The sequence below is a fragment of the Heloderma suspectum genome, chromosome 5 (assembly GCF_057233095.1).
Source record: "Heloderma suspectum isolate Gila_16-S chromosome 5, 16-S_ref, whole genome shotgun sequence".
Classification (NCBI taxonomy): domain Eukaryota; kingdom Metazoa; phylum Chordata; class Lepidosauria; order Squamata; family Helodermatidae; genus Heloderma; species Heloderma suspectum.
The window spans coordinates 222,852,156-222,870,958 of record NC_139462.1 but is presented as its reverse complement, the minus strand read 5'-3'; the positions used below and the strand labels follow the sequence as shown (position 1 = coordinate 222,870,958).

At 47.0% G+C, this 18,803-nt stretch overlaps 1 protein-coding gene across 1 annotated transcript in view; it reads left to right on the top strand.

Moving 5' to 3' along the window:
- Positions 1-3,139, top strand: part of LOC146345196 (sodium channel protein type 5 subunit alpha-like) — a 50,236-nt gene extending 47,097 nt beyond the window's left edge. Inside the window, exons 21-22 of the mRNA XM_084859395.1 lie at positions 522-792; positions 1,908-3,139. Coding sequence (XP_084715521.1) covers positions 522-792; positions 1,908-3,139 — 1,503 coding nt within the window. The remainder of the gene's footprint in view (positions 1-521; positions 793-1,907) is intronic.
- The last annotated feature ends 15,664 nt before the right edge of the window (positions 3,140-18,803 follow it).

The following is an 18,803-nucleotide window of genomic DNA, read 5'->3' as shown; positions in this document are numbered from 1 at the left end:
CATATTTGATTCTGGTATATTACTGTAATAGGGAATGAAGTGAAAGTATTAAATGTGGCCTTCTAACAAGGTATCCTCTTTCTTTCTGCTTGGTATGGTGTTAACTTATCTTTTGATGGTGGCAGCAGTTTCAGTATGGACAAGGAGGAGCACGAAACAATTATACTGGGGAAGCAGATGCTTCATAGGTGATAAACAGCTTTCAGAGGGTTTTTTACTGCTGCTGCTGTCACATGGTGAGGAGAGGGTCTTGTCTCCCCCACCCCAACTCATCCTGTAGTGTTGAACTTAGCATCACAGACACCAGTTATCTTAATTGAGCAATCAGCTGCACAGAAAGAGCTTGAAAGCGATATTAATCATTTAAGCCTGAGGGTTTATTTTCTGGTTGGAGCAAATTATGCTATCAGTTGTTGTCTGGGTTAATCATGGAAGGATAATAATATGAAAGGTCACTAATTGTACAAATGTACTCATTCTGCAACAAACCCTGAACAATCTTTCTCCTCCCCTGCCTCCAGAACAAATTCCAAGGATTCATTTTCGACATTGTAACCCGCCAAGCTTTCGATGTCGCCATCATGATGCTCATCTGCCTTAATATGGTCGCCATGATGGTGGAGGCAGATGATCAATCCTTGGAGAAGACTAATGTCCTTAAAAAAATCAACATCCTCTTTATCGCCCTCTTCACAATGGAGTGTGTTCTGAAGCTGGTGGCTCTTAGATACTACTACTTCACCAATGGATGGAACATTTTTGATTTAGTTGTTGTGATCATGTCAATTGTTGGTAAGTGGCTAGGGGGCAATGCATTCTTGACTAGTTCTTCAGCCGGCCAGCCTGAGTTAAGCATTTTAAGCATTTTTCAAACCCTCCCCACCAAAATCAATAGTGTCAGGTGCTTCATTGTAGTAGGCTCTCTGGCAACTGTGGATTGTGATCAGCTGGGATGGAGCTGATGAGACGCTGCTGCTGTGAATACAGGAGCATCCTGACATCTGTCAGAAAGCCTCAGAAAGCTTCCAAGAAGGGGGCAGGATAGCAAGAGTTTTGGAACCTATGAGGTCCACCAGGTGCATGGAGTTGGAGAGCCTTCCTTTATTTATTTTACTATGATATTTATATCCCACCTTTGTTCCTTTTGCAAGGAACCCAAGGTGGCTTATGTGGTTCTCTTCCTCTCCATTTTATCCTCACAACCACCCTGTCGGGTAGGTAAGGATGAGATCCGGGAGATCCGGGTTCTAGTCCCCACTTAGCCATGGAGCTCACTGGGTGACTTTGGGCCAGTCACTGACTCTCATCCTAGCCTAAGTCATCCAGGGAGCTTCATGGCTAAGTGGGGACTAGAACCCAGATCTCCTGAGTCCCAGTCCAACACGCTAACCACTATACCACACTGGCTCTTCCTTGGCCAAAGAGACAAAGGTAAGCAGGTGAGGGGCCAACCATAGCTCAAAGGAAATGACCCTAGTGACTGGAGAGAAGAACAGCCAAGGATGAGGGAAGTCTCTCTACCCTTTATGCACAGAGCAGTGGAGGATGGGACTTGGAGCACCTGCATGTTGTGGCTGGATAGGGCCTGTGTCCCTCCAGATGTGTATGGGGAGAAACTATAGAGAATCCCTGGTAAATGGGACTTTAAAAGTGCTTAACTTTGGCTGGGCTGTGCCCCAAATTAATTACACACCACATGGCATTTTAGAGTGATAGCTTCTTAAAACCATGTTTAAAGGTCTCTGGAAAAAGTTAGACATCATTGTAATGAAATGCAGAGGAGAATAATTACCAGGTTTCTTTTTAGCCTTAAACAATTAAGGGTTAGCCTGAGTCAACAGCCACTGAAAAATAATCTTGTTGGATAAAAAAATGCAAGACTTTCATTACGGATTTCTCCCCTCCAGGCAATGTGCTTTCTGGCATTTTGGTTTCTTTTTCACCGACGCTTTTCCGAGTGATCCGCTTGGTGCGGATAGGACGAATACTCCGGCTCATCCGGTCTGCCAGAGGAATCCGGACACTCCTTTTTGCCTTGATGATGTCCCTCCCTGCTCTGTTCAACATCGGCCTCCTGCTTTTCCTGGTCATGTTCATTTATGCCATTTTTGGCATGGCCAACTTTGCCTACGTTGCCCGGGAAGCTGGGATTGATGACATGTTCAACTTTGAGACCTTTGGCAACAGTATGCTCTGCCTCTTCCAGATTACCACATCTGCTGGTTGGGATGGACTTCTTAGCCCCATTCTAAACTATGGGCCTCCATTCTGTGATCCAAACCTCAAAGTTCCTTCAACTTTCTCTAAGGGAGACTGTGGGAATGCTGCAGTCGGCATCATGTTCTTTGTTACTTACATCATTGTGTCCTTTCTCATAGTTGTGAACATGTACATTGCAGTCATTTTGGAGAACTTTAACGTTGCCACGGAAGAGAGCACTGAACCTTTAGGTGACGACGACTTTGAAATGTTTTACGAAGTGTGGGAGAAATTTGACCCTCTAGCAACCCAGTTTATTTCATACTCTAAACTTTCTGACTTCGCGCATACTCTGGCAGAGCCTTTGCGCATACCTAAGCCAAATAAACTTGAGCTGATAGCAATGGACCTTCCCATGGTCAGTGGGGACCGGATTCACTGCTTGGACATTCTCTTTGCTTTCACCAAAAGGGTGCTCGGAGACTCTGATGAAATGGACACCGTTAAGGTACAAATGGAGGAAAAATTCATGGCAGCCAACCCATCCAAGGCTTCTTACGAACCAATCACCACCACACTCAGAAGGAAGTACGAGGAGGTGCATGCAGCTGTTATCCAGAGGGCCTTCCGGAGTCATGTGCTCCAACGCTCCATGAAGCAGGCCTGTTTCTTACACCGCCACAAAAACTGTGATGGTGATATCCTTGATGAAGATGCTCCAGAAAAAGAAGGTCTCATTGCACTTCTGATGAATGAAAACTATATCGGAATCCCAGGCAAATCCCAAACACCATCCACAGAATCTATCCCTCCATCCTACCATAGTGTTACTGGAGCCCTTGGTGATGGCTTTGAGGGGGAAACAGCAGAGTCTCCTCAAAGCAACAAAGCCAGGGATGCTCAGCTGTCTGCCGACAAAGGCAAGAAATCGGATGTGTAGATGCTTGCCAAGGACACCTTAGAATAACATTAAAACAAAGACAGTGTAACAGAGGCACCAAGCAACAGCTTTCTTATTAAGTACACAAACTGCAGAGGAATCTAAGGAGACTCTGCCCTCCTAGATTATAAACATTTATCTTCTTTGACCATCTGACCTATAACTCAGCGCTTTTTTCTGGTGGCATGCATGGGAAGGATCTATGAGAGGTCATCAGAACCATTATATCAGGATAATCTGTTAGATTCAGATACCATCACTATGGCCATTGGGCAGTTCTTCTCTTGCTGGGACAAATTGAGCTTATGGCCACATAGATTATAATTTGCTAGCCCTCATGGAATCAGAAGCCAGCACCTTCTGGTCAGTAACTGGAGGACTCAGTTAGTGGACCAACCTAGAAAGCTGATTTTATTTATTTATTTATTTATTTATTTATTTATGACATTTGTATACTGCCCAATAGCTGAGGCTCTCTGGGCAGTTCACAATTAAAACCATAAAATACCACATGATAAGGCACAATATAAAATGTTTCTGAAAGATTAAAAGTACCATGTAAAACCAAAATAAAACCCAGCAGCAGTTACAGACCAAGGAAAGCCTGTATGAAAAGGTGTGTTTTCAGGAGGTGTTTAAAAGATGTTACATTTTCTGCCTCCTGAACTGCACGAGGGAGGGTTTTCCAGCGGTGCCACTACAGAGAAGGCCCACCTCTGAGATTCTTCATGGTGACATTCCGTTCATTTTGGAATGACCTGCAAGTCATTGGCAAGTGTTGGCAAATGTTGGCCTTTCTCTAGTGTTGTAGGTTTGCCCTGGTTTTGATTGGCTCCTAGCTCAGATTTCTGATTGTCTGGGAGTCCTCTGTAAGCTCTTTCAGGTCAGGTCAGCCCCAGCCCTGAACAGATTTTTGATATCCAGGGACCCTAGCCAGGACTTTAGTGCTTGAGTGGGTGCATCCCTTGCCACCAGAAAGCCAGAGAAATGTACTTCCCAATGCTTCTTGGCTCAATGGGTTGATCCAGGAAGCATTCAGAATTGTACTTCCCATGCTCCCTGCCTTCAGTGGTGGAAAACTTCTCTGCTACCAGTCCCCTCTCCCAAGTAAGATTTGGAAAGGACACACTTGCAGGGGATCACCAGGGGGAGGATTGGGGCCAGGAGGCCTCTGGGCTATTTCATGGTTTTGATGGGGTCTTGGTCAGAATGGGTCTGAGTTTAAATGAGTTTATTTTGTCCTAGTCCCAATCAACCCCAGATTAACTTGTTTTGATGTAGGACCATTCTGAACTGAGGCATTTGGGGTGTGGGTGGGGGGGGGCAAACTTGCTCATCAGTTACTTACAGGCAGCATGGTTATACAAAGTCATGCTAATCTGGAACTATGCATGAAAAGTGGAAGTGTCTGAACAGAAGGCTGTCCACCTGCAGCAGCAGCAGCAGCAGCAGCATCATATCATTAATGTACAAGATTACAGTTTACAGACAGTAACGAACAAAATCACTGATCACTGCCCCATGGAACTTACAATTTTAGTTGTGATCCCCCTGTATGACTGATGTAGCCACTGCATGATTTGCTGATACAGGAAATGATCTAATATGATAAACACACTCAGAATCACCGTGATGTGTATATATTGTTGTAGCCATGTTCCTGTCATTGCTATGAAACAATAAACAGATCAAGTGACAATCCAAATGCAAATATTTATTGCTTTGCCAAATGCCATCATAAGTAGCAGTCTAGAAACTCTGGTGTAGTGAGTGAAGAGTGAGATTTTCTTTTCTTTTTACCCCAATTGGTTTTTATAAACATTTTGGCTAGCCTTCTAAGCCAAACAAAAAGTTATCCCATCCCAGAGAGATGATCCAGAAGGATACCACAGTTGATGGTACTGAAAGCTGCTGGCAGGTCCAGGACAACCAACAAGATCATACTCCCACATTCATTCCCTGGCATAAGTAATCCAACAGGGTGCCCAGTCTGGTTTCCAGCCCCAAACCCAAATTGGAATGGTTCCAAATAATCAATGTCCTCCAAGATTGCCTGGAGCTGACAAGATACCACCTGCTCTATGATCTTGCTCAATGATGGTAAATTTGATGCTGAGCAAAAGTTATCCAGAACTGAAGGATCCAAACTTGGCTTCTTCAATAACAGGCTCACTCTCACCTCCTTTGGGACGGTGGAAACAACACCTTCTCTCAAAGAAACATTAAACACCTTGAGGATCATATTGTAGGTCCAACCCTGGTAGATTTCACCAGCCAGGAAGAACAAGGAGCCAAAGAGTAGGTGGTAGGTCTCAAACCTCCAAGGAACTTGTCAGCATCCTCAGGCGCAGAGGCAGAAGTCTATCTATAATATGGCCAGAGGACTGTACAAGCTAACCTACTGGGGCAACTTATGGGCAACAGATATTGATAGACCTCTCCACCTCTATGAAATTGTCTATTCCAGGTTTCCCAACCTGCGGTCCTCCAGGTATGTGTGTGTGTGTGTGTGTGCGTGTGTGTGTGCGTGTGTGTGTTTGAAATGTTATTTATTAATAAACCAACAATACATACAGAGACTGAGGAAGCACAATACAGGAAAATATGAAGCCAAGTAAAAGGAATCACTGAGCACAAGTTATGTGTGAGAAGTGTTTACAACTCCCAACATCCCCCACCCAGCATAGTCCAACACATCTGTAGTCCAGCAAATCTGTAGTCCAACATATTTGGAGGGCAACAGGTTGCAGAAGGCTAAGGTTTAATCCCCCTTCATGGATCACTGCCTTGTTGTGGCGAAGGGGCTTGTGTAACTCAGTGAAGCCATAAGCTATGCTATGCAGGGCCACCCAAGACGAACAGGTCATGGTGGAGAGTTCTGACAAAATGTGGTCCACTGGAGAAGGAAATGGCAACCCACTCCAGTATTCTTGCCAAGAAAACCCCATGGAACGTATCACAAGGCTAAAAGAGATGATGCCGGAAGATGAGCCCCTCAGGTCAGAAGGTGTCCAATATACTACTGGGGAAGAGCAGAGGGTGTTTCCAAGTAGCGCCAGAAAGAGTGAAGCGGCTGGGCCAAAGCCGAAAGGACACTCAGCTGTGGATGTGTCTGGTGGTGAAAAGAAAGTCTGATGCTGTAAAGAACAATATTGTTTAGGAACCTGGAATGTAAGGTCAATGAATCAAGGTAAGCTGGAGGTGGTCAAACATGAGATGGCAAGATTGAACATCGACATCTTGGGAATCAGCGAACTAAAATGGACAGGCATGGGCGAATTTAATTCAGATGACCATCATATCTACTACTGTGGGGAAGAATCCCTTAGAAGAAATGGAGTAGCACTCATAGTCAACAAAAGGGTGGGAAAAGCAGTACTGGGGTACAATCTCAAAAATGATAGAATGATCTCAGTACGAATCCAAGGCAAACCATTCAACATCACAGTAATTCAAGTCTATGCCCCAACCACTGAGGCCGAAGAAGCTGAGGTTGATCGGTTCTGTGAAGACCTACAACACTTTCTAGAACTAACACCAAAAAAAGATGTCCTCTTCATCATAGGGGATTGGAATGCTAAAGTAGGAAGTCAAGAAATCACCGGGAGAACAGACAAGCATGGCCTTGATGTACAAAATGAAGCAAGACAAAAGCTAATAGAGTTTTGCCAAGAGAACATGCTGATCATAGCAAACACCCTTTTCCAACAGCACAAGAGGTGACTCTACACATGGACATCACCGGATGGTCAATATTGACATCAGATTGATTATGTACTTTGCAGCCAAAGATGGAGAAGCTCTATACAATCAGTAAAAACAAGACCTGGAGCTGACTGTGGCTCAGATCATGAGCTGCTTCTTGCAAAATTTCAGCTTAAATTGAAGAACGTAGGGAAAACCACTAAACCATTCAGGTATGACCTAAATCATATCCCTTATGAATATACAGTGGAGGTGAGGAATAGATCTCAGGGATTAGACCTGATAGACAGACTGTCTGAGGAACTATGGAGGTCTGTAACATTGTTCAGGAGGCAGCAACTCAATCTATCCCAAAGAAAAAGAAATGCAAGAAAGCCAAGTGGCTGTCTGATGAGGCTTTACAAGTAGCTGAGGAAAGAAGGGAAGCAAAAAGCAAGGGAGAAAGGGGAAGATATACCCAACTGAATGCAGAGTTCCAGAGAATAGCAAGGAGAGACAAGAAGGCCTTCTTAAATGAACAATGCAAAGAAATCGAAGAAAACAACAGAATGGGAAAGACTAGAGATCTCTTCAAGAAAATCGGAGATCTCAAGGGAACGTTTTGTGCAATGACGGGCATGATAAAGGACAAAGAAGCCAGGGACCTAACAGAAGCAGATGAGATTAAGAAGAGGTGGAAAGAATACACCAAAGAACTATACAGGAAAGATCTTAATGTCCCTGATAGCCATGATAGTGGGCTCACTGAACTTGAGCCGGACATCCTCAAGAGTGAAGTCAAGTGGGCCTTAGGAAGCATTAGTAACAACAAAGCTAGCGGAGATGACAGTATTCCAGCTGAGCTATTTAAGATCCTAAACGATGATGCTGTTAAAGTGCTGCACTCAATATGCCAACAAATTTGGAACACTCAGCAGTGGCCACAAGACTGGAAAAGGTCAGCTTACATTCTAATTCCAAAGAAGGGCAATGCCAAAGAGTGTTCAAACTACCGTACAATTGCGCTCATTTCACATGCCAGCAAGGTGATGCTCAAAATCTTACAAGCTAGGCTTCAGCAGTATGTGAACTGAGAACTACCGGAAGTACAAGCTGGGTTTCGAAGAGGCAGAGGAACTAGAGACCAGTCGCCAACATTCGCTGGATCATGGAGAAAGCAAGAGAATTCCAGAAAAACGTCTATTTCTGCTTCATTGACTATGCTAAAGCCTTTGATTGTGTGGATCACAACAAACTGTGGCAAATTCTCAAAGAGATGGGAGTACCAGACCACCTTACCTGTCTCCTGAGAAACCTGTACGAGGGTCAAGAAGCAACAGTAAGAACTGGACATGGAACAACCAATTGGTTCAAAATTGGGAAAGGAGTACGACAAGGCTGTATATTGTCACCCTGCTTATTTAACTTATATGCAGGGTACATCATGAGAAACACCAGGTTGGATGAATCACAGGTTGGAATTAAGATTGCTGGGAGACTTATCGACAACCTCAGATATGCAGACGATACCACCCTAATGGCAGAAAGCCAAGAGGATCTCAAGAGCCTCTTGTTGAGGGTGAAAGTGGAGAGTGCAAAAGCTGGTTTGAAACTCAACATTAAAAAAACTAAAATCATGGCATCTGTCCCCATCACTTCCTGGCATATAGAAGAAGGGGAAGAAATGGAAGCAGTGACAGATTTTATTTTCTTGGGCTCCAAGATCACCGCAGATGGTGACTGTAGCCATGAAATTAAAAGATGCTTGCTCCTTGGGAGGGAAGCTATGGCAAACCTAGACAGCATAGTAAGAAGCAGAGACATCACCTTGCCGACAAAGGTTCGTATAATCAAAGCTATGGTTTTCCCAGTAGCAACGTATGGCTGTGAGAGCTGGACTATAAGGAAGGCTGAGCGCCGAAGTTTCGATGCTTTCGAACTGTGGTGCTGGAGAAGACTCTTACAAGTCCCCTGGACTGCAAGAGGTCAAATCAGTCAATCCTAAAGGAAATCCACCCTGAGTGCTCATTGGAAGGACAGATACTGAAGCTGAAGCTCCAATATTTTGGCCACCTAATGCGAAGAGAAAACTCCCTGGAAAAGACCCTGATGCTGGGAAAGATTGAAGGCAAAAGGAGAAGGGGACGGCAGAGGATGAGATGGCTAGATCGCATCACCGATGCAATGAATATGGACTTGAGCACACTCCGGGAGAGAGCGCAGGACAGGAAGGCCTGGCGTGCTATGGTCCATGGGGTCACACGAGGAGTCAGACATGACTGAACGACTGAACAACAACAAGGTTTAATCCTTAAAAAAACCCCAGTACTTCATCCAAGTTTCTGGCCACTATCACATCTTGGGGTACTGAGTTCCACAAGTTAATTAAACATTGTGTGAAGAAGTAATTCCATTTTGTTTGTCTTGAACCAATCAGTTTAATTGGCCAAGTCTGAACTCGTGTGTTACATAAGTGGGAGAAACAGAATGTTTATTTTAGATTTCCCATTTTACTGTTGGGAAATTGAGGCCTAGAGAGAAAGCAGCTTGACTGGCAGAGAATGAACTCATGGTATAGAATTGATTTGAATTCCCATCTCTGGGGCCAACTCTGTCCACTAAAAAACAGTTCTGAAATTATACTGAAATGGACTTTACTTTGAGACAGAAGATACATTTTGTCTTTGTTTTAACTTGCCTTCTGTTTCTTGAAACTTTAGAATAGATTTCTACGTTGATTTCCACTTTTTCCACCAATATGCGTGTCTCCCTCACTGAAATGTTGTTTGAGATGTAAGTCTTACAAAAGTCTTACACATTTGAGGGGTACACCTAAGATTTTATTAAGGGTATGCCTAAAATCATGTAATGTGGGAAGGTGACAAACAGGTGTTTTAAAATAATCTATCATATAAGTACACATGCAAGAGAGCCAAGATTGGCTGCAGCTCCTGGCTGAAGAGACACTTGGTGACAAACCCAGGTTTACGCAGTGTAATGTCTGAAAGGGTCCTTGTTCAGAGTTGTGAAGTTTTGTTTAGGAACCAGGGAAAAGACTTAAAGCAGGTAATGAATGTAGAAAACAGCATAATCAAGCATTTACACACTTGATTGTTTTGCACTTACTGTAACTTATGCTTATTCCCAGAGTTGCCAAATACACACAGGTGTATCTTTTCAGACCTAACAGTGAGTGAACACAGGTTGGGGTGGGGTCTTGCAGCCACCCCCCCCCCCACACACACACACATTTATACTATGTATGAAAAACACCTGAAAAGAGCTTTGGGGTGCAATCCTATGCAGATTTAGGCAGGGAAAAAGTCCTACAACTCCCAGCTAAAAATATCATACCCAGGATTGGACCCTTATTGACTAGCATCCAAAGGTGTGAACTTCTTCCATGCAAAAAGCAATGATGAAAGTTCTATCCGTGATGACTTATCCACATACGCAAATAAACATGGCAAATATTATTGGAATCAAGATAGGAAAAGGCATTTGTAAAATCGCCACATAAATGTTGTTTGAGGCCTTCTCCAAACATGACAGTGAACATAAGAATGTAAGAAGAGCCCTGCTGGCTCAGACCCAGTGTCCGTCTCATCCAGCATTCTGTTCCCACAGTGGCCAACCAGCTGTCGACCAGGAACCCACAAGTGGGACATGAGCGCAACAGCACCCTCCTGCCTATGTTCCCCAGCAACTGGTATGCACAGGCCTACTGCCTCAGGTACTGGAGGTAGCCATCAGGACCACTGATAGCCTTCTCCTCCTCCATGAATTTGCTCAACCCCCCTTTAAAGCCATCCAAATTGGTGGCCATCACGACATCTTGTGGTAGCAAATTCCAGTGGTGGTGGGAGAGTTCAGACTCCTATCCCTTGGTACCACTGACACCATCTCAGCTGGAAGATGCTGAGGGCGTCACATTAGCACCCCCCGGTTCTTCCTGCTAAGCTGTTCCTGTGCCCCGGAACTGGGGTGGCCACGTACATGTAGCCAAAAAAAAAGAGGAAATGCTTCACCAAAGAAGAATGCAGAAAAGGACACCATTTTGAATACATTTAAATATGCAAACTGGTGTGTGTAGGTGGAAATTCAAAAATAACAACTATGATTTAAATGGAAATACAAGACATCTTATCATGGTTGAGGGACTGGCTAGGTGATCTCTGTGCTTCCTCAGGCTGTTGTCCAGGTGATAAGTGTAGATGGGTGACTTCAAGTCACCTGCTGCTCTCCTTCCTTATGGTTCTTTGGCTTTAAACCCAACTTGGACTGGACAGCCCATCAAACAGAGGACATTGTCAAATAGAGGCCTGCCCTCTGCCAGCTCTCCAAAATACAGGTCTGTCCTTTGCAAAGTAGCACATTTGGTCCCCCTATGCTGGCAGCACATCTGGCACATCCAGCTGGCAGCCTGGATTTGTCCATGTTGCTGGTTTGGCCTGGCTGCCGTCTCAGCCAGACAACGCCTCCCTGTCAGTGGAGGCTGGTGGCCCCGATGTCAGTGGGGCAGTGAATCTGCTCTGGGTTTCAGTCAGAACCAGCCAGAACTCTAAAGGCACTATCCAAGGTGCTCAACCTATTTGGGGGATAGGATATAGTGTTGGAAGAACGACAACAGAAGATAACTCTGGAAGAAGGGGTTTGGAGGAGGAGATGCATGTGCATGCAAGGGTTAACTTGACTTTGCTCTCTAAGGCTTTGGGGATAACTCTGGGGGGTCAGGGATTAATAGAATGAACCACTCCACCAGTGGCCTGGGAGGAGACCATAGGCATTGGGCAATTGGTCTCCCACCCTGCCTCCACCTTTTTGTATTGGTACGTACGTACGCTCCTCTTCTTTGCCTAGAAGGAAGTTATTCCCATGGGAGGGGCCATAGCTCAGTGTGATAGAGCACATGCTTTGCATGCAGGAGGTCCCAGGTTTGACTCCCAGTTTCTCCAGGTAGGGCAAGGAAAGACTCCTGGCTGAAACCCTGGAGAGCCGCTGTCAGTCAGTGTCAACAATACTGAGCTAGACGGGCCAATGTCCTGTCTCAGTAGAAGGCAGCTTCCTACGGTCCTGCGTTCCTACCCTTCCCTGCATGATGGAGCAAGGAGAAGCTCCCCCACTGTTCTCTCTGCTTAACTAGTGGAAGCCATGTGTCATGGTCCCTTGGCCCCCACCTTCCTCATGCACACACACAAGAAGGGAGGCTTCAGTCTCAGGCCTTTAACTCACTGTCGACAGGTTCATTACAGATGCAAATCCCCAAAGACTCTCAGGTGACAAAGGAACGACAACAGGGGATCCAAATGGGAGCTACGATGTTGCCAGCAGTTTGAACAGGGACTTGCTGGCTAGAATAACTTAGGGAGGGAAACCCCTACTATCCAGTGATGCTCCCCTACATCAACCCTCACGCATCGCCAACTAGGTCGACCGTCTGAGCTCTGCCTCTAAATTTTCCCACTTTGCTCTGTGCCACAGTCTAGCATCCCTCAGGTCACGCCCCGCGCTCTCCTCCTCCTCCTCCTGGCTTCAGGCCCAGCCATCTGGGTGTCAGCATCCTGAGAAGCACGCCTAGCCATATCTGAACTGGCTGGGGAAGATGCCTCCCCCAGTTCTGGCTGTTCCCCTTCTGAATCTGAACCGCTAACTATCTCCATACGCTCAGAATCAATCCTGACATCATGATTGTTTTAAGTAAACATCCAGTTTTAAAAGTATTTCTTCCCCAGACTCAGTCTCGTGTTCATTACCTAGCCTCTAATATCATTCAGCACCTTGGGTAGCTCCTTTAGAGTTCTGGCTGGTTCTGACTGAAGCCCAGAGCAGATTCACTGGCCCATGACATTGGAGCCACCTGCCTCCACTGCTCCCTATGCATCACAGACAGCACCCTTGGGGAAAGGCCCCTTGCCAGAGGGCAGGCAGAGAGGCAGGCAGCCCAGGCACCCACTCCGGCAGCCCTTGCGCACGCATGGCTCCGCTCGTGTGATGCCCATGGGCTGCTGCTGCTGCACTGTAGAATTTGAGCAGGCAGCAAGGCAGGGAGGGGCAAGCGGAGTGGCGCGCGAGGGGCAATGAAGTTTTGGAGGATTCCACACAGCATCCCACACAGCCTTTTCTGCACCCCCTAAACTCATGATGCCTACCCAAGCCCCCCCCCTGCTATTACAAAACATGTCTGTTATGTCATCTAAGTGGAAATTCCCGTCAGTAATGACTTCACTACTGAAGTCTATTGCAGGGGCAGAACTACAGGGCCAGACAGGAAAGGAAGATCTGCCCTGTGCACATTAGCCAGCCTATTCCATAGCCCAGTGGGAAGGAGAAGGCCCACATTTGAGACTGACAACCATGGGCTCCTTAGGAGATGGGTTTGAATCCCACCGCCAGACCAGTGATCCTATGTGATGCTCAGCACAGTCCACCCACAATGTTTGTAATGGGGCTTTTGTATATGAGGCTGTTAAACCGCTGCACCTACTTCGGGTTTCTTTGCAGAATTGAGCTCTGAGCACTACACAAAGAGCATTTCCTTCCCCGCTTTTCTGATTCATGACCTCTAGGTGGCACTGTGGTCGCAAATACACAAGAGGAGATCACACTTTCTTTTGCCCATCAGAAATAATACCCCATTTTTCTTGCTCTAAAAAACTTGCAGAAAGTGCTGTTTAGAAACAGAAGTGAAACTGAAGGTTTACGAGGTCTAAAGAACTTTTAAAAAATGTGAATAGGGAATGACGAGCACACAACAAGGGCCTCATGTAGAAAAGCTCCCTGTGTCTGTGTGAGGATACGAGGTACTGTCAAGGCCCTGTGGGGTCAGGCCTGCAAGCAGTGACTTGGAAGGGTCAGAGGAAAGTATGTAGTTGAAGTAAAGGTGCAGGGCAGCAAAGGTGTCGGAGTCAAATACCTAGTCAAGCTCAGATTTCAAGGGGAGCAGCAAGGCACAGGCATTTTATTATTATGTTTATATCCTACCTTTGCTCCTCTTGCAAGGAACCCAAGGTGGCTTGCGTGGTCCTCCTCCTCTCCATTTTATCCTCACAACAACCCTGTGAGGTAGGTTAGGCTGAGAGTCAGTGACTGGCCAAAAGCCACCCATGGCTTCATGGCTGAGTGGAGACTGCCCAAACACATTTCTTTCCTCCCTTGATGCAGCTGTGCTGTCCATGTCCTGGTTTTCTCCCAGATAGCATTGAAGCTTCCGGGGTAGATGGAGCACTCTCCCCTCTGCACCCCAGCAGTGGGGTGGCTGGGGACTCCAGGGGTGCTAGGGTCCTTTACCCTTCCAGATGTTTGGGCCTACAGTTCCCATAATCCCTCATGGGAGTTCTAAGCAAAAACATCTGGAGCACCAGCTAGTGTGGTACACTGGTTAAAACAGCTTTTCCCAACCCACCATCCTGCAGATACATTGGACTACAATGCCCACCATGCACAGCTAGCACGAGATGGTCAGACAAAGGCTGGGAAACATCATATGTTCAAATCCCAGATTAGTCCTAAAGCTCACTGTGTGAACATTTACCATATCTCAGTCTAACAGACCATGCAGGGATGGTGTGAAAATAAAATTGGGCTGGGCTGGGCTGGGCTGGGGAGAGGACAATGTAGCTGAGAAACCTGGAGGGAAGGTGGTCTATATGTGCAATAAAGGAGAGTGCAACCCTAGTGAACATATACCCTTGTAGATCAAAAGGAGAAACTTAAAATGGACACTCTGTGGAAAAGGAAGCCAATAACTGAACTGAAGTGAAGCATCGCAGGGAAGAGACGCCTGAGGTCTCTCAAGCGTTTGGGTCCCAGGGCTTGATTTCCTTTCAAAGCATCCAGTGACAAAGCTTGCAGTCTGCTTGCTGTCAAAAGGCGCAATATTTTCTTTGGCCAGCAGAGGGGGATGTTGCCTAAACTGTGAAGATTTGGTCTTCTAGTCCTTGCTGTTCAGTAAATAAATTTGTTGTTGTTGTTCAGTAGTTCAGTCGTGTCCGACTCTTCTGGAAGATTATTCAAAAGTTCAGCACGTTGTTGTTGTTGTTGTTGTTGTTGTTGTTGTTGTAAATGTGTTCAAGATCTTGCAAGCTGTGTCAAATCGCAGAACCCCTGGACAGTCATGTAGTCCAACCTCTCGGACGCAACCGAAGGAAGGCAGAATCCTGGCTACAGCATGGTGCAAGTGAAACTGTGCCAGAGAAGGCTGTAGAGGAGTCTTCCCCAATCTGGCACCCTCCAGGTATAGCCTGCTGTCTGGGGATGATGGGAGTTGTATTCCAACACACACTCTGCTCTCCAGTATAAATAGCCACAGCGGCTTGTTAGGTTGACTTCCATGGAGGCTGATGGCCCCGATGCCAGTGAGGTGGTGAATCCACTCCGGGTTTGAGTCAGAACTCTAAAGGAGCTATAGCTATAGCTCCTTTAGAGTTCTGACTGGTTCTGACTGAAACCCAGAGTGGATCCACCACCCCACTCACATCGTGGCCACCAGCCTCCACTGGTTGAGTTGCACAATAAGGGGGAGAACTCTGTCAGAGTGTTTGTAGCCATTCATCGTGGCAAGGCTTGCGTTGCGCTGTCCACGAAGGCCTTTGCTTGGGTAGGAGTGAATCAGTCGGAGGAGCTTGCATGGCTGGCCCTTCACCTCTGGGTCAATGGTGGGGCTATTACTCCCTGTGCCAGAACTGCTGTCCAGAATATTTCTGCTCTTTTGGGAGAGGAGGGGCAGGTGATCCAGGAGATCCAATCATATACCATCTTCTGCTATACAGTGGCAACTGCATTCCTTCAGTCTGGGCAACTAACTACAAAGTGATGGTAGTTAGTGTTTTCATTGTGCTAGCAGGTGGCACCCCTTAGGATCTAGGGTGATGCTATTAAAACCACTTTGGAGGAGCAAAAGACTAACGAAGACTATTATCAGGGGAGCAAGCAGTTTGCAGTACACATTTAAATAGGAGGGTGCTGTGAGTGAAAGATGGGGCATGTGAATGAGGTAGCAGGGCAAACTTTGGGGTAGTCCCCCCTCTCCATTGTTGCCTTCTGGAACAATCCCTGGAGTAATCCTTTTCTGTGGTCTCCTCTTCCATTTGCGTCTTGGTCTATGCTGCCTTGCCCTCCGCTCCGCCATCTAGGCTACAAATGCCACACCTGCCTTCTCTACTTCCTTTCAACTGCAGCCTTTGTAGCCCCATGTTTTGGAGAGAGCTTTGGTTATTGGTCCATATAGGAATATAATCAGTCAATCAATCAAATACTGAGTGTGTGACAGTTCTGTTCCAGCTCCACAAACATGCTACACGTGCAGAGTACGCAGTATTGATTTTCACTTGCCTTCTACGGTGGGACAAATAGTCCAGTATTCTGGAGTCTCGTGATGCATCTAAGGATGTATTCTCTGGATTTTAATTCATTGAATAAAGCTTAAATAAGGGTGCAATCCCATGCATGTTTAGACAGGAAAAAGCAATGCTAGCTGGGGCATGCTGGGAGTTGTAGGGCTTTTTTTTCTGTCTAAACATGCATGGGATTGTGCCCTAAATGTCTCAGAACTCAAGAGTGGTGCCCCAAAGGAAGGATGCACTTTCTTGTGTCAGAAAGAAAGCAACTGCTCCTTGCTAGAAAGAAAGGAGGTCATCTCTGTTTGCTTCATCAACATGTATTTATTTTATTCCATTTTTTTTAAAAAAAATGCTTTTCTACACAAGGGGCGTTCAAAGGGGCATCCAGTAGAAATGCCCAACACAAATAATAAAAGAATTAAAAGCAGGAGCATCCAGTAAGACAAAAAGAACAAAAAGAAAAGCAGTCAAAGCAGTGCAAAAGTAATTGGCAATGCAATCATACAAGAGCTAGGAAAAAGTGAAGATGTTCAGCTCCCATTAATACTGTGGAAGATCTACATGTAAATGATGGTGTGTTGGTTTTGGTTTCCATTGAGCTGTGAGGGCTGTAGCTTAGTGGAAGAGCCCTGGCTTTGCATCTAGAAGGTCCCAGGTTCAATTCCCACCATCTCCAGGTAGGGCTAGGAAGGAATCCTGCCTCAAATCCTGGTGAGCCACTGCCAGTCAGTGTCAAAAGTACTGGGCTAAGAGGACCAACGGTCTGAGTCAGTATAAGACAACTGAGGCTGATACCAAACCAGCCTCAGTTGTCTCACCCTGTGGCTCTGAAAGCTAGAAAGAAATCTGTGCATGCTGGTTTCACCTCAAAAGGGCAAACTGAGAACTTTGAAGAAAACCTAGGATGAAAAGCCACTTAGGCTGCAATCCAATACATCCTAACCTGGGAGTAAGTTCCATTGAATTCTGTGGTGCTTACTTCTGAGTAGGAATGTAATAGGATTGCACTCTGAGACTGATTTTTTTTTAATCAAATCTGCCATAGGGGAACAGGGAACTGGTGCAGTTGTATGGCCCTTCAACCCCATCGATTAATTACCAGCCCACAAAAGCCTCTTTCCAGGTGTGGTGGACTACAACTCCCATCATGAAAAATCCCAGTCTGCTAAGGAGGGTATGAATGAAGCAACTACACGTTTGGGGTGGGGTGGCGGGGTAGTGATTCACATGCGTCTTTCCCAATCATCACTCAGGAATGAGGGCAATAATCATGGAAGCCATGTAATTTGTGCTCCCCTGTGCTTGCTTCTGCCACATGTTTTCCGGATATGTGGAACTGCATCACGGGAAGCCCCTTCCCCTGTCACATTCTCTTCCAAGAATGTAGGGAAAGAAGCTAGAAACTCTCTTTCTTTTTTACACTGCAAATTTATTTCCAAAAATTTCCCTGGTGTTCAGAACAGAGAAAAGGAAGCAGTTCTTCGCACAGCACATAGTTAATACTATGGAATTCACAACCAGAAGATGTAGTGATGGCCACCAATTTGGATGGCTTTAAAAGGGGGTTAGACAAATTCCTGCAGGAGGCCATCAATGGCTACTAGTCCTGATGTATGTGCCACCTCCAGTACCGGAGGCAGTGAGCCAGTTGCTGGGGAACATGGGTGGGGGGGTGCTGTTGCACTCAAGTCCTGCCTGTGGGTTTCCCGTGGGCAGCTGGTCGGCCACTGTGTGAGCAGAATGCTGGACTAGACGGACCCTTGGCCTGATCCAGCAGGGCTCCTCTTATGTTGCAAGAGTAAAGTAATGGAGGAAGTAGGAAAATCAGAAAAGAAGAGCGTCTGTTAAATAATTTCAGGATGAGGATTTTACTGTAGCAGTCAGCCAGCTCCTATGCACAGTTACTCACACCTGAGTGAGCCCACTGAGCTCACGGGGCCTCCCGAGCACGTGCATCTAGCAATCCAGTCCAGCCCAAAGAACATAAGAACGGCTGGCGGCTGCCGGCTCCCATGTCAGTGGGGACGTGAATCCACTCCACCTTTCGGTCGGGACTAGTCAGAGCTCCAGGGGAGCTCTCCAAGGTGCGAGGGGTCCTTTAGAGTTCTGCCTGAAGCCAAGAGCAGAATCGCTGCCCCTCTGCCATCGGAGCCACCAGCCTCCACCGATAAGGACGTAAGAGGAGCCCTGCTGGGCCAGACCAAGGGTCCATCTCGCCCAGCATTCTGTTCCCACCGTGGCCAAGCAGCTGCCCGTGGAAAACCCACAGGCAGGACACGAGGGCAACGGCGCCCTCCCGCCCACGTTCCCCATCAGCTGGTGCACTCGGATCCCGGAGGTGGCACAGAGCCTCTGGCGGGCTGGCCCCGAAGCCAGCGCTCCCGGCGCCCCAGCAAGCCCACCTTCGCCGGCGCCTGCCGAGCGCGCCCCCGAGCGCGCCCGCCCCTCCGCAACGCCCGGCGGCTTCCCCGCCCGCCCGCCTCCGGCTCCCCCCGCCGAGCGCCTCCCGCAGCGCCGCCAGGGGGCGCTGCCCCCCGCTCCCGCGGGCCGCCGCCCGCGCCTGGCGAGCCCGGCGCGGCGGACGAGGGCAGCGCGAGAGCGGAGCGCGCCGGGCGAGGGGAGGCGGCGCGTGCGGAGCCCCC